This window comes from Plecotus auritus, assembly GCF_963455305.1.
Source record: "Plecotus auritus genome assembly, chromosome: 9".
Lineage (NCBI taxonomy): Eukaryota > Metazoa > Chordata > Mammalia > Chiroptera > Vespertilionidae > Plecotus > Plecotus auritus.
Genome location: NC_137783.1, coordinates 150,336,394 through 150,353,094, shown reverse-complemented (window position 1 = coordinate 150,353,094; position 16,701 = coordinate 150,336,394). Strand labels below are relative to the sequence as shown.

Here is a 16,701-nt window from a genome sequence, read left to right as displayed (position 1 = left end):
GCTTGCGTGAACAGCGGAGTGCTTATTGAAGACTCGGTTATGCCACCCACTGGGAGTCAAGATCTTGCTAGTTTCAGGGCCACATGGGTAAGCACTGGAGTTGGCTGGGAGACAGAAAGAAGGACAGAATAGGCCACGACGTTTATTGGAGCTTCTGAGGGAAAGGGAAGATGCGATTAAGGTCAACAGTTTAGGGTTGGCTAGCTTACATAATTCCAGCAGTGTCTGGGGTGCAGGGGCCGTCTGCAGTACTGCTGGTTGCTGCACCTGGCAGGAGCGTGGTGCTGGAGAAGCCATGAGCACGGACCATGGCAGCTGCTGGAGGACCTTGGGTGCCAGACAAGCTTGAAGACATTGTCTAGTCAGCACACAGGAGGAAGTTTGAAAAAGCCCTTCTGGCCCTGACTGGTTTGGCTCAGTGGATAGAGCGTTGGCCTGAGGACTGAAGGGTCCCAGGTTCGATTCCGGTCAAAGGCATGTACCTTGGTTGCGGGCACATCCCCAGTAGGGGGTGTGCAAGAGGCAGCTGATCGATGTTTCTCTCTCATCGATGTTTCTGACTCTCTGTCCCTCTCCCTTCCTCTCTGTAAAAATCAATAAAATATATTTTAAAAAGGAAGAAAATAAAAAGCCCTTCTGCAATGGCTCCCCTGCGCCCTCTACCAGCAAAGCTTAATAATGCGCCAGCTGGCAAAGATAAAGGGTCCAGGCCCATTTTCAGAGTAGGCAATAAAGAATGAATTTGGAGCTGAGAGGCACCTACACAGCCACCAATCAGCTTATCTTACTTTCATATTTCCCTCTTCCTCCTCTCATGCTTTTTTAAAAAAATATTTTCAAATTTACTTCAGAGAGAGAGAGGGAAAGAGAAACATCAATGATGAGAATCTTTGATCGGCTGCCTCCTGCACACCCCCTACTGGGGATTGAACCTGCAACTCAGGCACGTGCCCTGTCCGTGACCTCCTGGGTCATGGGCCAATGCTCAACCACTGAGCCACACCCACTGGCTCTCCCATGCTTTTAGTGATATTGTTTCTACTTCACGATGATATATGATCTATTTATTTATTTACCCTCATGCCCACCTTTCAGTCCTAGATCATATATTTAGATAAACACACACACATGCTCATTACCTCTTGGTTGGATGAAGTGCATTCTCTATCAGATCCCCTTATGGGTGCATAAACACTTGTTGAAAAACACAAAACTGTTTCCTAAAGCCCTGACACTTGGAAGGACAATCCGTGCGAATATGAAAACCTCGGTTTACCCTTAAATGTTTAGAAGATGCTGCTCCAAATGCCATCTTACTTTGTATGTGCCATTTTTTAAAAATTTTTTATTGATTTTTTACAGAGAGGAAGGGAGAGGGAGAGTTAGAAACATGGATGAGAGAGAAACATCGATCAGCTGCCTCCTGTGTGCCCCCTACTGGGCATGTGCCCGCAACCAAGGTACATGCCCTTGACCAGAATCGAACCTGGGACCTTTCGGTCCACAGGCCGACGCTCTATCAACTGAGCCAAAGGTTAGGGCTCTATGTGCCATTTTGACTTTTTGCCTTTGTAAATTATTTGATCTTTCTGCTTGGAGATCTTGGGGATTTTTGTTGAAAAAAAAATTGAAAACTGGTAGTTTTATGAGGATGTCTCAAAGTAAGTTGACTGTTCCGAGTTAATTTTCCAAGGTTCCCAGCGGGCCCTTTAAATGTGCAGATTTTTCTTCCTTGGGAAGTTTTCCTTAGAATGCAGTGGTAGATACTGGTGCTGGTTCAGCGGTTAGTTTTCCTTCAGGGACCCTAAATGCAAATGCGACTCCTTCTCTGACTATCTTCTGCTTTCATGACTTTCTTGTGACCCCTTGGTCTCATTTTCATTCTGGTTTTTGTCTTTCTTCAATGCTCCTTATTATATTTTGAGTCTATTCTCCTTTGGGCATCTTGTAATGTAATCTTTATTTCTAGATACTTTGGTGTTTCTTTTATTTTTAAATATATTTTTGTTGATTTCAGAGAGGAAGGGAGAGGAAGAGATAGAAACATCTCTCTGATGAGAATCATTGATCAGCTGCCTCCTGCACGCCCCCTACTGGGGATCCAGCGGCAACCCAGGCATACGCCCTGTTTAGTGTTATTACAGCTTTCTTCTGTTCCCAGGCTGCCCTTCCAGGGGATGTGTGTGGACTACCTGGATGGATGATGAGATCCATTTTCTGATATTTTGCAATAACTCTGTACAAACCTGTTCATCTTTATCTTGTTCGTTTCTGTGCTGTTGGGCGTTTTATAAGATCCCTGTTTAATGCACCCTCTTCTGTCAACACTGCCGAGTCCAGATTTGTTTGTAGATGGGGGCCAAGTTGTAGGGCCTCCGATTTTGTTTTGTCTTGCAGAACCATGACATTTCTCCGTTCACTTCCCCTTTCACACCCAAATTACTTCTTCTTCCTTTTTGTGTGTTTTGCTTTCAAAGGCCGCCCCTTCAAGTGGTACGTACACTTCAAAACCCCTTCCCTGTAGTCCCAGCCCTAACCCTCCAGGCACTTAACATTTTCAGACTTACAGCGGACTTAGTCTTTCTGGTGCTGTGTTGGACCAAAAAGAGGCCCCCTCGCCTTCTTTGTAGAAGCTGTTTTCATGTTACCTGCAGTGTGTCCAGCTGCTGCGATGGGGCTTAGGTGTTCGGTCCCTCCTCGCCTAATTTCAGGTGTCAGAGGACACCACCTCTAGAGTCGGGGAGTCTGAGGCCAGGAGGGTCCTTGGTTTGGGATCCCAGCTCCTGTAGTAGGAGGGGCTGGCCAGGGGGGAGAGCCAGTTTTTGCAGTTGAGCCTGAAAGAGCAGGTGGTTTGCGTGTCTTACCTGTCCTGAACCGGGTCCTGTGGGCCTTTAAAAAGTTGGATCTGTGATCCTCGGGGTTTTTGTTCGATGGCTCCACTGAGGCTGGCAGAGCTGTCTATATTGGACAAGGCCTCCTCCTGGAAGAGCTGCTTGGCAGATGTGTGAATATTGTGTTGGAAGTTCTTTGACATTTAAACATTTTCGCTACAGCAAATTTCCCAGGTACCATAGGAGTCCAGAAAACACACTTGCTTTCTTTTTGACTTCAGATGCAGATGGCATTAGCCCTTTGCCCAAGATTAAGATAACTGGCCCATGCAAGGACTCACCAGCCCTCCTTCCATCCATCACTACCCATTCATGCCTCCACAGGTCAAGGGCTGTAGGCTGTGGTCTGGGCACTGAACCTCCTGCAGAACCAGGGGTTGGGGCCACAGCTGATTACAGTAGCTGTACAGCCCCCAAAATGCCCAGGGTGTGACTTAAGGTAGCCAGCTGCAACTCAGGTCCCAGCCATGGCAGCAACAGAGAAAGATGGACAGCTAAGACACCAGAATGGTCCATGTGCCACCAGCATTCACACCCCAGCCCAGGTCCCACAGCAGGCACTCTCAGTGAGCTCCCCACCATCCGATTCTGGGCCGACTACACTCTACCTTGTTCTCCTACTCCACCCCCAGTCCTCCCCTTGCAAGAGATGACAGGGAGAGGCAAAACCTGAGTGTGGAGAAAGGGAGCCTGCAGCCAGCTGGGTACCCGTGACCCAAGAGTCACAGCTGTCCTCTGCCTTCAAGAGTAATTCAACCCTGGCCAGGTGGCTCAGCTGGTTGGAGTATCATCCCATACACCAAAAGGTTGCGGGTTCGATCCCTGGTCAGAGCATTAAAGAGGCAACTGATTGATGTTTCTCTCTCACATCAATATTTCTCTCTGCCTTCCCCTCTCTCTAAAATCAATTTTTTAAAAAAACATATCCTTGGGTGAGGATTTAAAAAAAATTCAGTTTACAGCTTTGGTACCTGAGAAATAGGTCCCACCCATTAGATGCCCTCTGAACAGTATGGTTGGAGAAATGAGGCCGCAGGCATTTGCCAGCTGTGAAGCTCCCGTCTTTCTGCAGCAGCGTCAGCTCTCTGGCTTTATGGGGAGTCAAGAGGCAGTGATGGCAGCCCCACCCTATGTTCCAGGGCCGGGCCCAGCTTCCTGGGTGCTGAGAGCTGGACTGCAGGCAGGGAAGTACATTCTGGAACGCGGCAGCCCAGCAGTGGCCTTCTGCAGGACCATGTTCCAGCCTCCCCAGGGATTCAAGTACCTGGTTCTGCCTTAGATCCTTTCTGCTGGAAGCAGCTGGAGGTCCGCTCCAGGGTTTGCAGTGGCTTGCCCGGATCCTACAGCGAGTTGTCACTGGAGCTCAACCTTGGGACAGACCACCTGACCTGACGTGTAACAGCCCCACTAGTCCCAGGCCCTTCTTTCCTTTCCTAGCCAGCCCGGCAGGAGAGGCAGGGCTGGGGGCCCAGGAAGCAGGGGTGGCAGAAGACGCCCTTCCCCCAAGACACCAAGGCCCAAGCCTCTGGCCATTCTCCACCCAGCACTGCTGACTGCCGCTCCTGTGACCTCCTGGGGGCTGGCCCCAGGGCAGAGAGGGTGGGGGCTGTGTCCCCACGGGCCCGTGCAGAGCTTTGCTCGGATTAGTGTGGCAACAGAAACCTGCTCCAGCTCCAGGATGGTAAAATTCTACACCATGCCCCAGACGCGGTGCGTGCAGGAGACAACCAATCGATGTCTAGCATCAATGCTTCTCTCTCTCCTGTCCTTCCTTCCCTTCCACACTCTAAAAATCAATGGGGAAAAATGTATATATCTGTTTACTTATTTAGGTTAATCCTCATGCAAGGGTGTTTTTCCATAGATACTTAGAATGGAAGGGAGGGGGAAAAAGACAGAAAAACATCAATGTGAGAGACACACTGGTTGCCTCCCCCATGTGCCCCTACCGGGGCAGGGATTAAGCCTGCAACCCAGGTACATGCCCTTGATCAGAACTGAACCCAGGACTCTTCGGTTGGAGGGCTGACACTCTATCCACTGAGCCGCACCGTTGAGCCATACACACACTCTCCAGTGAGGATTAAAAGCACACATCAGAACCCTGAGTATTTTACATATTTGGAATAAGGACAAGGGTGGTGATTCTTAGAGGAAGATTCCTAGGTCCACTGATGGGGTAAGGAAACCCCAGCTTCGTTTTAGCCCAGACCATGGGGCCCCCTCAGCCTTGAAGCTGTCCGAGCAGGCCCTTCCTAGAGCTGGCTCCAGTCCTCAGCCTGGGGGCCTCTCTCCAGGGAAGGGGCCACTGCAGTCTCCTCAATGTTTCTAGCCCAAGCTCCCGGGGTCAGGGGCCCTGCCAACCTCAGGAGTTGGAAGCGCTGGCCCACAGGTCAGGAGGCCCACTCCAAAGTGCTGGGGGGCTTTGGGCAAGACCAGACCCTCTGGGAAGCAGAGGTGAGAATGTTTTTCCTCCTGCCTCCGGGGCAGAGATTCTGGAGAATCCCAGCCTATTTGGGCAGGAAGGCACTTTGGAGGCCCGCAGTCTGGGGTTCCTACTCTAGAAGCTTTCTGGGAGCCTCTGACCCCATCCCAGTGGTTCTGCTCCCGATTAGGGCCCCGAAGAAAACAAACGAGAGTCATTGGTGAACGGAGGTTTTTAAAAAAGGGTCCATAGGACTGTGTCCTGCTCTGCAGCTGCCCCTCTTAGACAAGACCCTATAAGGGCCACAGTCCTGTTCCCACCTGGCCCGGCCCAGCCGGGGCTCAGCCCGCAGCTGACAGCCCTCGGAGGTAGTCCCCCACCAGGGGCAGCACAGCCCAGTCATCCGTCCGCAGGACCATGGGCACTCCGTCCGCCTGGGCTGCCTCCAGCCGCAGAAGCAGTTTTGAGTCTGGGGGCAGGCGGATGGCTATGTGGTAGCTAGTGGGGGGCTGGGCCACCACTACAAAGGGCTCCAGGTGGCGTGACACCAAGGCCTCCAGACCCTGTGGCCCAAGAGGGCACCACAGGCGACTCTCGGTGCCCTTTGGCAGGCAGGAGTCCCACAGTTCCTCAAAGAAGCCTAACCTGGCACCCTCAGGGGGCTTCGGGAAAGGCAGGAAGAGGTCAGCGAACTTCACAGGCAGGGGGGGCAGGTGGCTATAGCATGTGAGGCCAGTGGACTTGGTGTAAAGAGCACGGATATCCAGCTGTGTGGGGGCTGGGCGCCGAGGCTGCAGGGGCAGGAGCAGGGGGCGGGCCGGGCGGCCAGGGCACAGGCAGGGCACGTGGACAGCCCCTAGGGGTGCATAGAGTTGTCCTTCCACTCGGAAGCGCAGCTCCAACGAGTACACTGGCTCCAGCACCTCTACCTGGAGCTGCAGCACTGGGACCGGGCCCTCAGCCCTTTGGGGCCCCACGCTCAGCCGAATCGGGGCTGGGGCCTCCTGCACCATCAGTGCCGTGGCAAAGCCCTGGTTCTCGGCCACCAGTGAAGAGGTCAGTGCAGGCGCAGCAAGGGAGGGGCCCAGGGCCACCCCCAGCTTGGGCCCTGACAGGTGGCTCAGGAGGATGTAGTAGAGGCGGGCGTGGTCCCGCCCATCAGGGTCCTCCAGCTGCCTGGCCAACGCCTGCAGCAAGTCTGCCAGGCCGCCCCCAGCACCCGCCCGCAGCAGGGCCCGGCAGACTCGCAGCAAGGCCTGCTGGAGGCCCCAGTCGGTGCAGTGGGCAGCTGCAGCCTGTAGGAAACCGAGGGTGGCACTCTGAGCATCCCCGTCTGCCACCTTTGCCAGCATCTGCAGGTGCCAACGAAGGGCTTCATCCCCACCTGGCCTGGACACCACCTCTTGCCGCAACACCACCCTCAGGGGCTCCCCCAGCTCAGGGGCCACTTGATCCAAGAGGTCAACAAAATGGGGAGCCAGCACAGGCCGGGCTCGGTAGAGCTGGGCCAGTCCGTGGGTCAAGGGTGTCAGCACTGTATGGTGCCCGGCCAGGCAGTGAGCAACGAGGTATGAAGCCTGGAAGCAGAGTGTAGCCAAGGCCCGGGGGCCTCCAGGAAGGGCCGCCCTCTGCTGCAGACCAGCCAGGAGTTCCTGCAAGTAGTGGCAGGGGCTCTGAGCCTGTCCTTTCTCCTCCTTTTGTTCGTCCTCAGCACAGAGAAGGCACAGCAGGTGCAGGCGGGCCAGGAGGGCCATTGGGTCATGAAGGAGACTGGGCAGGAGGCCACGGCAGAGCTGCGGTTCTAGCAGCAGTGGGGCAGCCTCCTCACCTGCGGGGCCCAGCGGGCAGTTCTCTGGGAAGCTCAGGAGGCAGTGCAGGTAGAAGAGATGGGCGGGCAGGGGCAGGGCTGGGTGCTGAGCGGCCAAGGTGAGCCGGCGGAGCAACAAGGCCTCGTCCTGAGCCGTGAACAGTGCCTCGCCGAAGGCCGCCTTCAGTGCCAGGACAGCGTGCAGCAGTGTCAGCTGGGCTGTGCCCAGCAGCCGTACCAACTGTGGCTTGAAGAGCACTGGAGGCTGTCCCCGCAGACCCCGCAGGGCCCAGCCCAGCAACCACAGAAGCTGGGCCTGGGCCACAGGTGTGAGCAGGTACGAAGTGTCCAGAAGCTGGGCCACTGCGGCCCGCAGCTCCCGCGCCTCTTCGGGGCTGGGCTCTAGCGCTGAAAGGCCACACTCCTCCTCAGCTGCCGGCCAACTGGGCGCTTGGGGCTGAAGGTGGGCTTCGCCCTCTTGAGCTAATGTCCAGTTCCAGGGGCCACCCCCAGGGGGAGAAGCCCTGACTGTGAGCAGGCCCTGCAGGCTGGCCCTGGCCCTAGCCTGTATCACCAAAGTGTTTCGCAGGACAAGTGCCAGCAGCAGGCTGAGTGGCTGGACAGGGGCCACGGGGCCCTCTTGGCCCAACAGGCCACGAAGAAGCCCCAGGCAGCCCCCCAGCAGCCCAGGCTTGCAGCTCTCCAGCTCCCGCAGGCACTCGCACGCAGTGGCCTGCAGGGGTCGCTGCTCCGAGGAGGGGCCAAAGCCTCGCCCCAGATCACCACCTGAAGCCAAGCCGAGCAGCAGGGGCAGAAGCCGCAGGGAGGCCCCGGAGGTGGGGCCGAGCGCACCTCCGGTCACCAGGGCTGTGGTTGCTGCCAGCAACAGGGGCCTCCGCAGAGCTGATGGCCGTGGGGGCAGAAGGACTAGGGTATCCAACAGGGAGGTGGCAGCTGCCTCAGCTGCAGGGGCATCCGGCCACAACTGGGCTGGGTACTCCAAGCTCAGGGCCAACATGGAAACCTGGGGATGGGAGATTTGGAGAAGATGGAGTTCAGAGCGCAGTGGGTTGAGGAGACCATATGGGCCAGGTCAGGGGCGGGGCGTTCAGGGCCTACCTTGGTCTGTTCGCTCAGCTTCTCACTCCTCAGGTCGCTCAGCAGGTCACGACCCAGATCCTCACTCTCAGGAGCTGCCATGAAGGCGGATGGACTGGCCCGGAAGGCGCCCAGGCGCTGGGCCCAGGTTTCCCGGCTCAGGAGCCCCATGGTCAGGCACGTGGGTCTCTGCAGGGAGGGGGGGGGGAGAGATCAGGCCGGCGGCCGCAAGACCCGCCAACCCCGAAGGAGGCATCGTCACCCCAGAGCCCTTTGCAGACCTCAACCACCCTCGACTACGCGCAAACGCCAGCGGGGACCCCGTGACTGGGTCCCGAAATAAAACCGAGAGGTTTCAGGGTGACGCTGGGGCGGGCCGCCAGGATCTCTGCGGGGCAGAAACGCGGGAGAACAGGGGCGGGGATGCCGGGCGGGGCGCCAGCGCGGGGTGCGTGCCGAGAGCTCATTAGACCGCCCGCCCGCGGCCGGCACCGAAACCACAGCGCCACCCCGGTCCCCAGCGCCTGCGGCAACGGGCGGCCGCGCTTACCTTTACTGACTCAGCCGCCGCCGGCGCTCCAGCCAGCCGGCTCCTTCCGGGCGGGCGGCGCGGGGCGGGACGCGCAGCGCAGGGCGGGGCTCGGGGCGCGTGGGAGGCCGGGCCCGGGCGGGGCTCGGCCGTAACGGGGCCGCCGCCTTCCCCGCCCACCGGCCGGCAGGTGCCGACTCGCCGGTTTCGCTGGGGCTGAGTAACTGTCCCGCTGCGCGCAGGCCCCCCTTCCCCGAAACCGCCGCAGGCCGGGGCAGGGGCGGTGGAGTTGGGTGGCCCCTGTTCCCAGAAGCCGGGGTCCCCTCGCGCGCGAGCTGCGATCCCAGGGCCCTCGGGTGGACAGCGACCCCGGGTTGGCGACGATGGCAACCTGCGCGCCCCCCACCGGCGCCCAGGCGCACCGCACCCCGTTCCAGCCGCGCGCCTTCCCGGGGGTGGTGTATGGTGCGGGCCCTCCTGCTCCCAAGGTGGCCGCTGGGGGTGTACAAGGTGCGGTTCCAGGCTCCCGCAGGAAGCGCGCGCCGCGGCCCTGGCTGAACCGGTCGGGCAGGCGCCTCAGGGCTTGGCTTCGCTTCTCCGACGCCGACCTGGGGAGCCCCCACCCGTTCGGCTTGGGGGCGCGGAGCCAGCGCCCGGGTCACGGCGGGAGGAAGCTGCTGACTTTTGCCAGAGGCGGCACCGACGGTCGGCCATGGTCGCGGCTGCCAGGCCAGTGTAAAGCTGGAGACAAGACCATAAACCGTAACGAAGCCGGAAAACAACGGGATGCAGAGGTGCGGACTGGCAGAGCCTGGCGTGTCCCGGGGTCGTGACACCGCATGCCTAGCACCGACTGGGAAACCTAGGCTTCGCCGGGGAAGACCTGGGGCCAAGAAGTGCGGGAACCCAGTACTCTTGACTTCCAGAGGGCTGGATCAAGGCTTTTGGGGGCACCAAGGGAGCTGGGGCAGGGGTTCCCTAGGAGCCGCTCCTGGGCCGGGGGCCAAGGCTGTTGATGCCCCAATGACTGCAGGTTCCCAAGGCACAGAACTGCAGGCGGCCAGACCCCACAGCCCGCTGGCCTAACGCCTGCGGCTCTCATTAGCCGGCTTTGAAGATGAAACAGCCCCAGTCCCGTACTAGCAAATGCTAACTAGTTTCTCTCCTTCCTCCAGGCTTCACAGGTCGCTCCCTCCCTATCCAACCTGCTGCCCTCCAGATGGGAGGAGGTAGGAAGTGATGGAGTAGCTGGAAAAGAGGCTATTGGGGTGCCAGGGGGATGGAGACAAGGATCCACCCCCAGGGACAGGTCCGACTGGAAAGCCTGTCCCAGCTTCTCTGGGCCCTGGCTCCACAGTTGACTCACAGGCGGCAGCCCCAAACCACTTCCTTCTCGGTGCCTCCGTTTCTCCATCTATAAAATGGGAGTGATGACCGCCCCCCCCCCCCACAAGAGGCTGTGGGGTGGGGTGGCCTGGCTAATTATGCCTAAGATGAAAGAGGCCAGGATGAGAGCAGCCCTGGGAGGGAGCCCGTCTGGTTTCCCTGTCTGAGGCCCAGAGGGTGCTGATAACTGCACATCCCCAGCCCTCACCACTCACAGGAGGGAGGACTGATTATTAAACCCCTTTTACAGTTGAGGAGACAGGCTTCAAAGGGTCAGGAAATCTGACGCTGCTCTGGCCCCCACTCAGCCTCTGACAGCCACCAGCCTTTCTGAGCGTTGGCTCCTTTGGGCCCAGGTCTGAAGGGAGGGCACCCACATGTGGGGCCCAATGCTGCGGTGGCTCATCCACATGGACTCACAGGCTCATAACAACCCTGAGGGACCCACGGATGGGTACCATTCACAGATGGGGAAAGGAAGGCCCAGAGAGGTGCATCACTTGCTCCAAGTCCCAGAGCTCGCAAGAAGTGGAGCCTGGACTTAAGCACGGCCCCTCGCTGCCCCTGACTTGGCCCTCCTCCCCTACCAGCTGCCCTCAACCCTCCTGGGTGTCCAGATCCTGGGATGGGCCCTGCCCTCAGCTGCTTGCCCTGCTCCCCGGTGGGAGGCTGGTGCTGGTCTGTCCCTGGCACAGGACAGGCATAGAGTTGAACTCAGCTCACCAGCAGTGAGGGCATGAATGTTCCCTCCATCTGCAGTCGCAGACCTGCCTCTGACGGTGACCTCCCTGAGATGCCCAGGTGTGGGCCTCAGCCAGGGAGCCAGGAAGGGAACGCCCCACTCGATGCCCACACCTCACTGCTTCTCTCCCTGCTGAGTTTCCGTCCTCCGCAGTGCAGCCTAGTTCTGGGGAGAAGATAAACACAAGGCTTGGAACAGGGAAAATCAATTTTCTGAGGGGTCCTGAGCCTTCTTCTCACCTATAACGTGGGGGATGCGACCAACCCTTCCTCACAGCACTGGGCACTGGGGGCACAGGGGTGTTTTGTTTTATTATTATTTCTATATGTTTTTTTTAAAATATATTTTATTGATATTTTACAGAGAGGAAGGGAGAGGGATAGAGAGCTAGAAACATCGATCAGCTGCCCCCTGCACACCCTCCACTGGGGATGTGCCCGCAACCAAGGTACATGCCCTTGACCGGAATCGAACCCAGGACCCTTGAGTCCGCAGGCCGACGCTCTATCCACTGAGCCAAACCGGTTTCGGCTCAATATGTTTTTATTGATCTCAGAGAGATGGAGAGAGCTATAGAAACATCGATGAGAAACAACAAAAACAAAACAAAAGAAACTGATGAGAGAAACATCACTTGGCTGCCTCCCACATGCCCACTCCCTGCCCCTCCCGCCCCCCACTGGGGATTGAGCCCCAAATCCAGGCATGTGCCTGACTGGGAATTGAACTGGTGACCTCCTGTTGATGACACTCAACCACCTGAGCCACAATGGCTTAATTAAATGTATTGGGGTGACAGGAGATGTTTTAGAAAGAACATGCCTTGCCCTGACTGGTTTGGCTCAGTGGATAGAGCGTCGGCCTGCAGACTCAGGGGTCCCAGGTTCGATTCCGGTCAAGGGCCTGTACCTTGGTTGCGGGCACATCCCCAGTGGGAGGTGTGCAGGAGGCAGCTGATCGATGTTTCTTTCTCATAGATATTTCTAACTCTCTATTCCTCTCCCTTCCTCTCTGTAAAAAAATCAATAAAATATATTAAAAAAAAAAAAAACAAAACATGCCTGAGAGAAAGCAGAGAAGTGGGTGCCAGAGGTTGAGAGGAATGGGGAGTGACTACTAATGGGTACTGGGTTTCATTTGGGGTGATAGTTGCACATGGGTGAAGATATTAAAAACCACTGAATTGTATACTTTAAAAGGGTAGATTTTCTGGTATACGAATTATCTATATATAAAGATGTAATATGCAAATTAGGCTGGGACGCCGTAACAGGTCACAACCGGACAGGAGGAGGTTGCGTGCGCAGGTGAAGCCCAGAGCGGAGACGGAGACAGAGACATGGGGGCCGCTCCAGCTCGAGCAGCCCTGGAGCGGACACAGGCAGGGGAGCAGGGGGTGGCCTGGGGCAGAAGTCAGGCGTAGGTCCTGGCCACCCACAGAGCCGGTCCGGCCTGACTCCTGCAGTGGCCCGGTGCAACCGGTCACCAGGAGGTGCATGGAGCACCTCTCGGCCCGGCACCCCGCGGGGTGCCTCCTCGCACAGCAGGAGGCAGGGCGCCTCCTCGCGCGATTTCAATAGTGCACTGGGCCTCTAGTCCTATATAATAAAAGGCTAATATGCAAATTGTCCCCTCGGGAGTTCAACCGGGAGACTGGGAGTTCAATCGCTCGCTATGACATGCACTGATCACCAGGGGTTGGCGTGGAACATGGCAGGCGACCAGCAGCTGCAGCGGGGTGCTAAGGGAATGAGGGAAGGTGGAGGCAGGGAACCTGATCACTGGCCAGGCCTAGGGACCCCACCCGAGAATGAATTTCATGCACCGGGCCTCTAGTATCTAAATAAAGCTACTAACACGGTGTTAAAAGAGGTCCCTCTTGTACGGAACTCTCATGGGGGGCAGGGGAACAGACAACAAAGATGCTGCAAAGAGAACAGAATAGGGTAATGGGACAGAAGTGACCAGGGGACAAGGATCTAGCTGGGGAGGTCAGTGAGGCCTCAGAAAAGGGGACATTTGGCTGAGATCTGAGTGATGAGAGGCAGTCAGCCATCAAGTAGCGAAAGGCGTTCCGGGCACAAGGCATAGCAGAGGAGAGGCCTGAGCTGGGAACAGCTTTGGCGTGATCAGTGGACAGAGGGCAAGTGATGTGGCTGGAACTCACAGAACCAGCGGAAGGGAGAGGCCCTGAGAATCCGAGGTGGTTCCTGTATCGGAGATGGAGCTGGCTGTGACAACTGTGAGGATGAAATAAAGTCTGGCCCTAGCCAGTTTGGTTCAGTGGATAGAGCGTCGGCCTGTGGACTGAAGGGTCCCAGGTTCGATTCCACTCGAGGGCATGTGCCTTGGTTGAGGGCCACATCCCCAGTAGGGGGTGTGCAGGAGGCAACTGATCGATGTTTCTCTCTCATCGATGTTTCTAACTCTCTATACTCCCTTCCTCTCTGTAAAAAAATCAATAAAATATAATAATAAAAAAAAAGAAACAGTCTGGCAGGTCAGACACGTGGCCACAATGGTGAGCCTCACCAGGCGTTTGGCCTCCTCCAACAGGAACCCAAGGCTTCCTCGGCTCCAGCTGGCCCAGGGAGCCTGCTCCTCTGCCCATGGCCCCCAGCGCCACCTCAGGAGCTTTCTACCCACATGCAGCCCCCCTCCCTGCCAGCCCTAAGCGGCCCTGGCCCCCCTGGCAGTGGGTTGAGAGGCCCATGGGCAGAAACTCAGCAAGAGATGAAGGAATCAGTCCCCACAGCACTTCCCACGCTGTTAGGGGCTTTGCGGCCTCCACAGTGCTGCCGGACAGGCTGGAAAGGCCATTGTTTGAGCCGAGCAGAGGCCTCGGGGCCAGGGACACACGGGCCTGCTTTAAGGCTGAGTTCACTTTCTGGGGCTGCTAGCCTTCCGGCAAAAACCAATTGGTAGCATCATTCGACAGCTCTGAGGAGCAGAGCAGGAGCTAGGAGCCCCACTTCACAGATGTGTAAACTGAGGCCCAGGTCCCCAAGATGAAGAGTCTGGGGTACACGACTGGCCAAGTGCTCTTTCCTGCTTGTCCTCTCAGCACATCTCAGCTTCCAGAAGCCCTCCTGGCCTGAGAGGGCTTCAGCCCCCACACCATCCCGGCTCCTCCCGGAAGCCTTCTCTGAGAACAGGAAGGCTGGTTGCAAACCTTCTCCCTCCACCCCACTCCTGTCCTCGCTTTTCCTGGCCTGTTCCGGATGGCAGCCACGCACTCCGAGGTGCATGGTCCTCACTACCCTGCTGGGGTTCCGCCTTCCTTCACACCCCTGTCCACTATGCCTACGAGAGGTGTCCACCCAGAACATCCAGAGTCAATGCTCATGGCTCTGCTGGCACTGACCCAGGCCACTATCACCTCCTGCTCGAACTGTAACAGCAGCCTCCCTTACCGGTCTCCCTACTGCCACCCTCACACACACCCCTCCACCGAACACACTCCATTCCCCCATTACCCTACCCGGAGCCCCACCACGCTGGACCTCACACGATGTGGCCCACCTGCCTCTGCAACACCAGTTCCCACACCTCCTGTCCCCTCCCCTCCCAGTCTGGCCGCCTCTCCCTTCGGTTCATCACACACACTAGGCTCACTCCCACTCTGGAGTCCTCGCACCAGCTGTTCCTCCTGCAGGTCAGGCTCTTCCCAGCTCCACACAGCTGGCTCCTTCCTCTCTTTCAGATCTCAGCACCCCCGCCTGTCACCATCCCATCCCTAGAGTCCTGTGTCACAATAATAGTTTCCTTAGTTTTTTGTTTACCTTGACAGGCTATGTGCCTACTGTACAGTTGATGTTCAATAAATACTTGTTGATAAATTAAGGAATGAATGAATGATACCTAACTGGTATCGTGCGAACAGAGCAGACAGTGTCTTCATGGAGTACATAGTTTAGCTTCCGTGTTTCCCCAAGTTCGTACACATTGACCATGAACCACAGGCCACACACCATTAGCCTGAGACAAATCGGACCCACGTTGGTATTTTATTTAACTCACTCTATGTTTTGAAATTTTTTGAGTCAACTTTAAACTGATAGCGTCCACATACTAACCTGGATTTTCTATTTCTCTTGGAAAATGGACAGATGTGGCCACATTGGGTTTCTCTGCTCACTGTCACTGCCCCCGTAGATAGCACATTCTCCACAGCCCCCAGCACTCTCCAGTCTCTCCCTGACAGCCAGTGCCAGTCGCCTCTCATCACTGAATTTGCACTATTGTTCTCTTCATAATAAAGAACCTTGCTCTGGCCTGGCCAGTGTGGCCCAGTGGTTGAGCGTCAACCTATGAACCAGGAGTTCACAGTTTGATTCCCGGTCAGGCACATGCCTGGGCTTCATCCCCAGTAGGGTGCATGCAGGTGGCAGCTGATTTATGATTCTCTCTCATCATTGAAGTTTCTCTCTGTCTCTCCCCCTCCACTCTCTCTAAAAATCAATGGAAAAATATCCTCAGATGAGGGTTAACAGCAACAACAAAACACAAACAAACAAAGAACTTTGCCCTGTACCTATGTGTATACCAAAAGTTGGAACAGGAAAGGCTGAATGGGTCACATGCATCAAGAAAAACAGGATAGCCGAAACCGGTTTGGCTCAGTGGATAGAGCGTTGGCCTGCGGACTGAAGGGTCCCGGGTTCGATTCCGGCCAAGGGCATGTACCTTGGTTGTGGGCACATCCCCAGTGGGGGGTGTGCAGGAGGCAGCTGATTGATGTTTCTCTCTCATCGATGTTTCTAACTCGCTCTCCCTCTTCATTCCTCTCTGTAAAAAATCAATAAAATATATTTAAAAAAAAAAAAGAAAAAGAAAAACAGGATATTCATTCATTCAATCAGTATTGCTAACCCACTATGCCAGGCACAGCATAGGTATGAAGAGAGAGCCATGGACAGCAGGGGCAAACATGGCTCCCTCCCTGTGGCCTCATTCCAAACACTGTGTAACTTTCTTTCCACAAGTGGAGACGTGTGAGCTGCTTCCCAGCCCGTGAAAAAGACTGCCTCTTGTCCAGGGTCACCCCTGAAGACGACAGGTGCTCACTAAGCACTTACTGTGAACCAGCCCCCGTCAGGTCTGGCACAATCGAAGTGCTCAATTCATATGAATTGAGTGAATGAACTAAATTCACCTCTCTCCTAGGCAGACTGTTAGTCAATGTCGTTTCTCCAGGATTTATCCAAAAAGATAAGCGCATAGTAGGTGCTCACTTAGGGTCAGTTGAAAGAAACAGTCTGGGATAAGAGTGGAAGGTTGACAGGCAGACATGGGTTGTCTGAAAGCAGATCAAAGGCAAAGGCAAAGGCAAAGGCAAAGGCAAAGGCAAAGGCAAAGGCAAAAAGGCAAAGGCAAAGGCAAAGGCAAAGGCAAAAAGGCAAAGGCAAAGGCAAAGGCAAAGGCAAGGGAAGGGTGGGGTGAATATTACCCCCCACTGCCAAGCCCACACCCCCTCACAGGGACCCTAGGAGGTAGGTGATAGGATTCTCAGGTGACAGACAAAGAAGCAGGATGGAAAGGAAAGCCCCTTAGCTACACTTACAGGTTCCGGGAAGGAGTGGAGGAGGAGGTTCATTTGCCCCCCCAGACCCACACTCTCCCCACCCAGCTGGATGCTCCACAGACGCCCTGTGGGGGATGGAAAGGGCCTCTGGAAGCCACCCCTTGAAAAACTGTCCTCTTCAACGGGATGCCCGAAAGGCCACCATCCGCAGGCTACCCGACCCCTCTTCTCACTTGTGACTTTTGAACTGTGAATTCATTTTTCAGACTCATTTCCTCCTAATCTGTTCCGGCAAACAT

General features: G+C 56.1%; 1 protein-coding gene across 2 annotated transcripts; it reads right to left on the bottom strand.

Annotated features, from left to right (window-relative positions):
• Nucleotides 1–5,531: 5,531 nt before the first annotated feature.
• AP5B1 (adaptor related protein complex 5 subunit beta 1) lies at nt 5,532–8,813 on the bottom strand. Of its 2 annotated transcripts, none has more exons than XM_080640503.1 (3): nt 8,772–8,813; nt 8,243–8,410; nt 5,532–8,147 (listed from the first exon to the last, which is right to left on the bottom strand). In XM_080640503.1, the coding sequence occupies exons 2-3, from the start codon at nt 8,390–8,392 to the stop codon at nt 5,658–5,660; spliced, it is 2,640 nt and encodes an 879-aa protein (XP_080496629.1). In that variant the 5' UTR covers nt 8,393–8,410; nt 8,772–8,813; the 3' UTR covers nt 5,532–5,657. The 2 variants fall into 2 exon arrangements, with proteins under 2 accessions (XP_080496629.1, XP_080496630.1); XM_080640504.1 differs by lacking the exon at nt 8,772–8,813 and adding an exon at nt 8,503–8,729 and having other exon boundaries at nt 5,538–8,147.
• Between the last annotated feature and the right edge of the window lie 7,888 nt (nt 8,814–16,701).

Excerpts from the sequence above, each read along its gene's own strand:
- AP5B1 (XM_080640503.1), bottom strand. The coding sequence starts at position 8,392 with ATGGGGCTCCTGAGCCGGGAAACCTGGGCCCAGCGCCTGGGCGCCTTC. Across the intron at positions 8,148-8,242 it reads AGCTGAGCGAACAGACCAAG|GTTTCCATGTTGGCCCTGAG; the intron begins GTAGGCCCTGAA and ends TCCCATCCCCAG.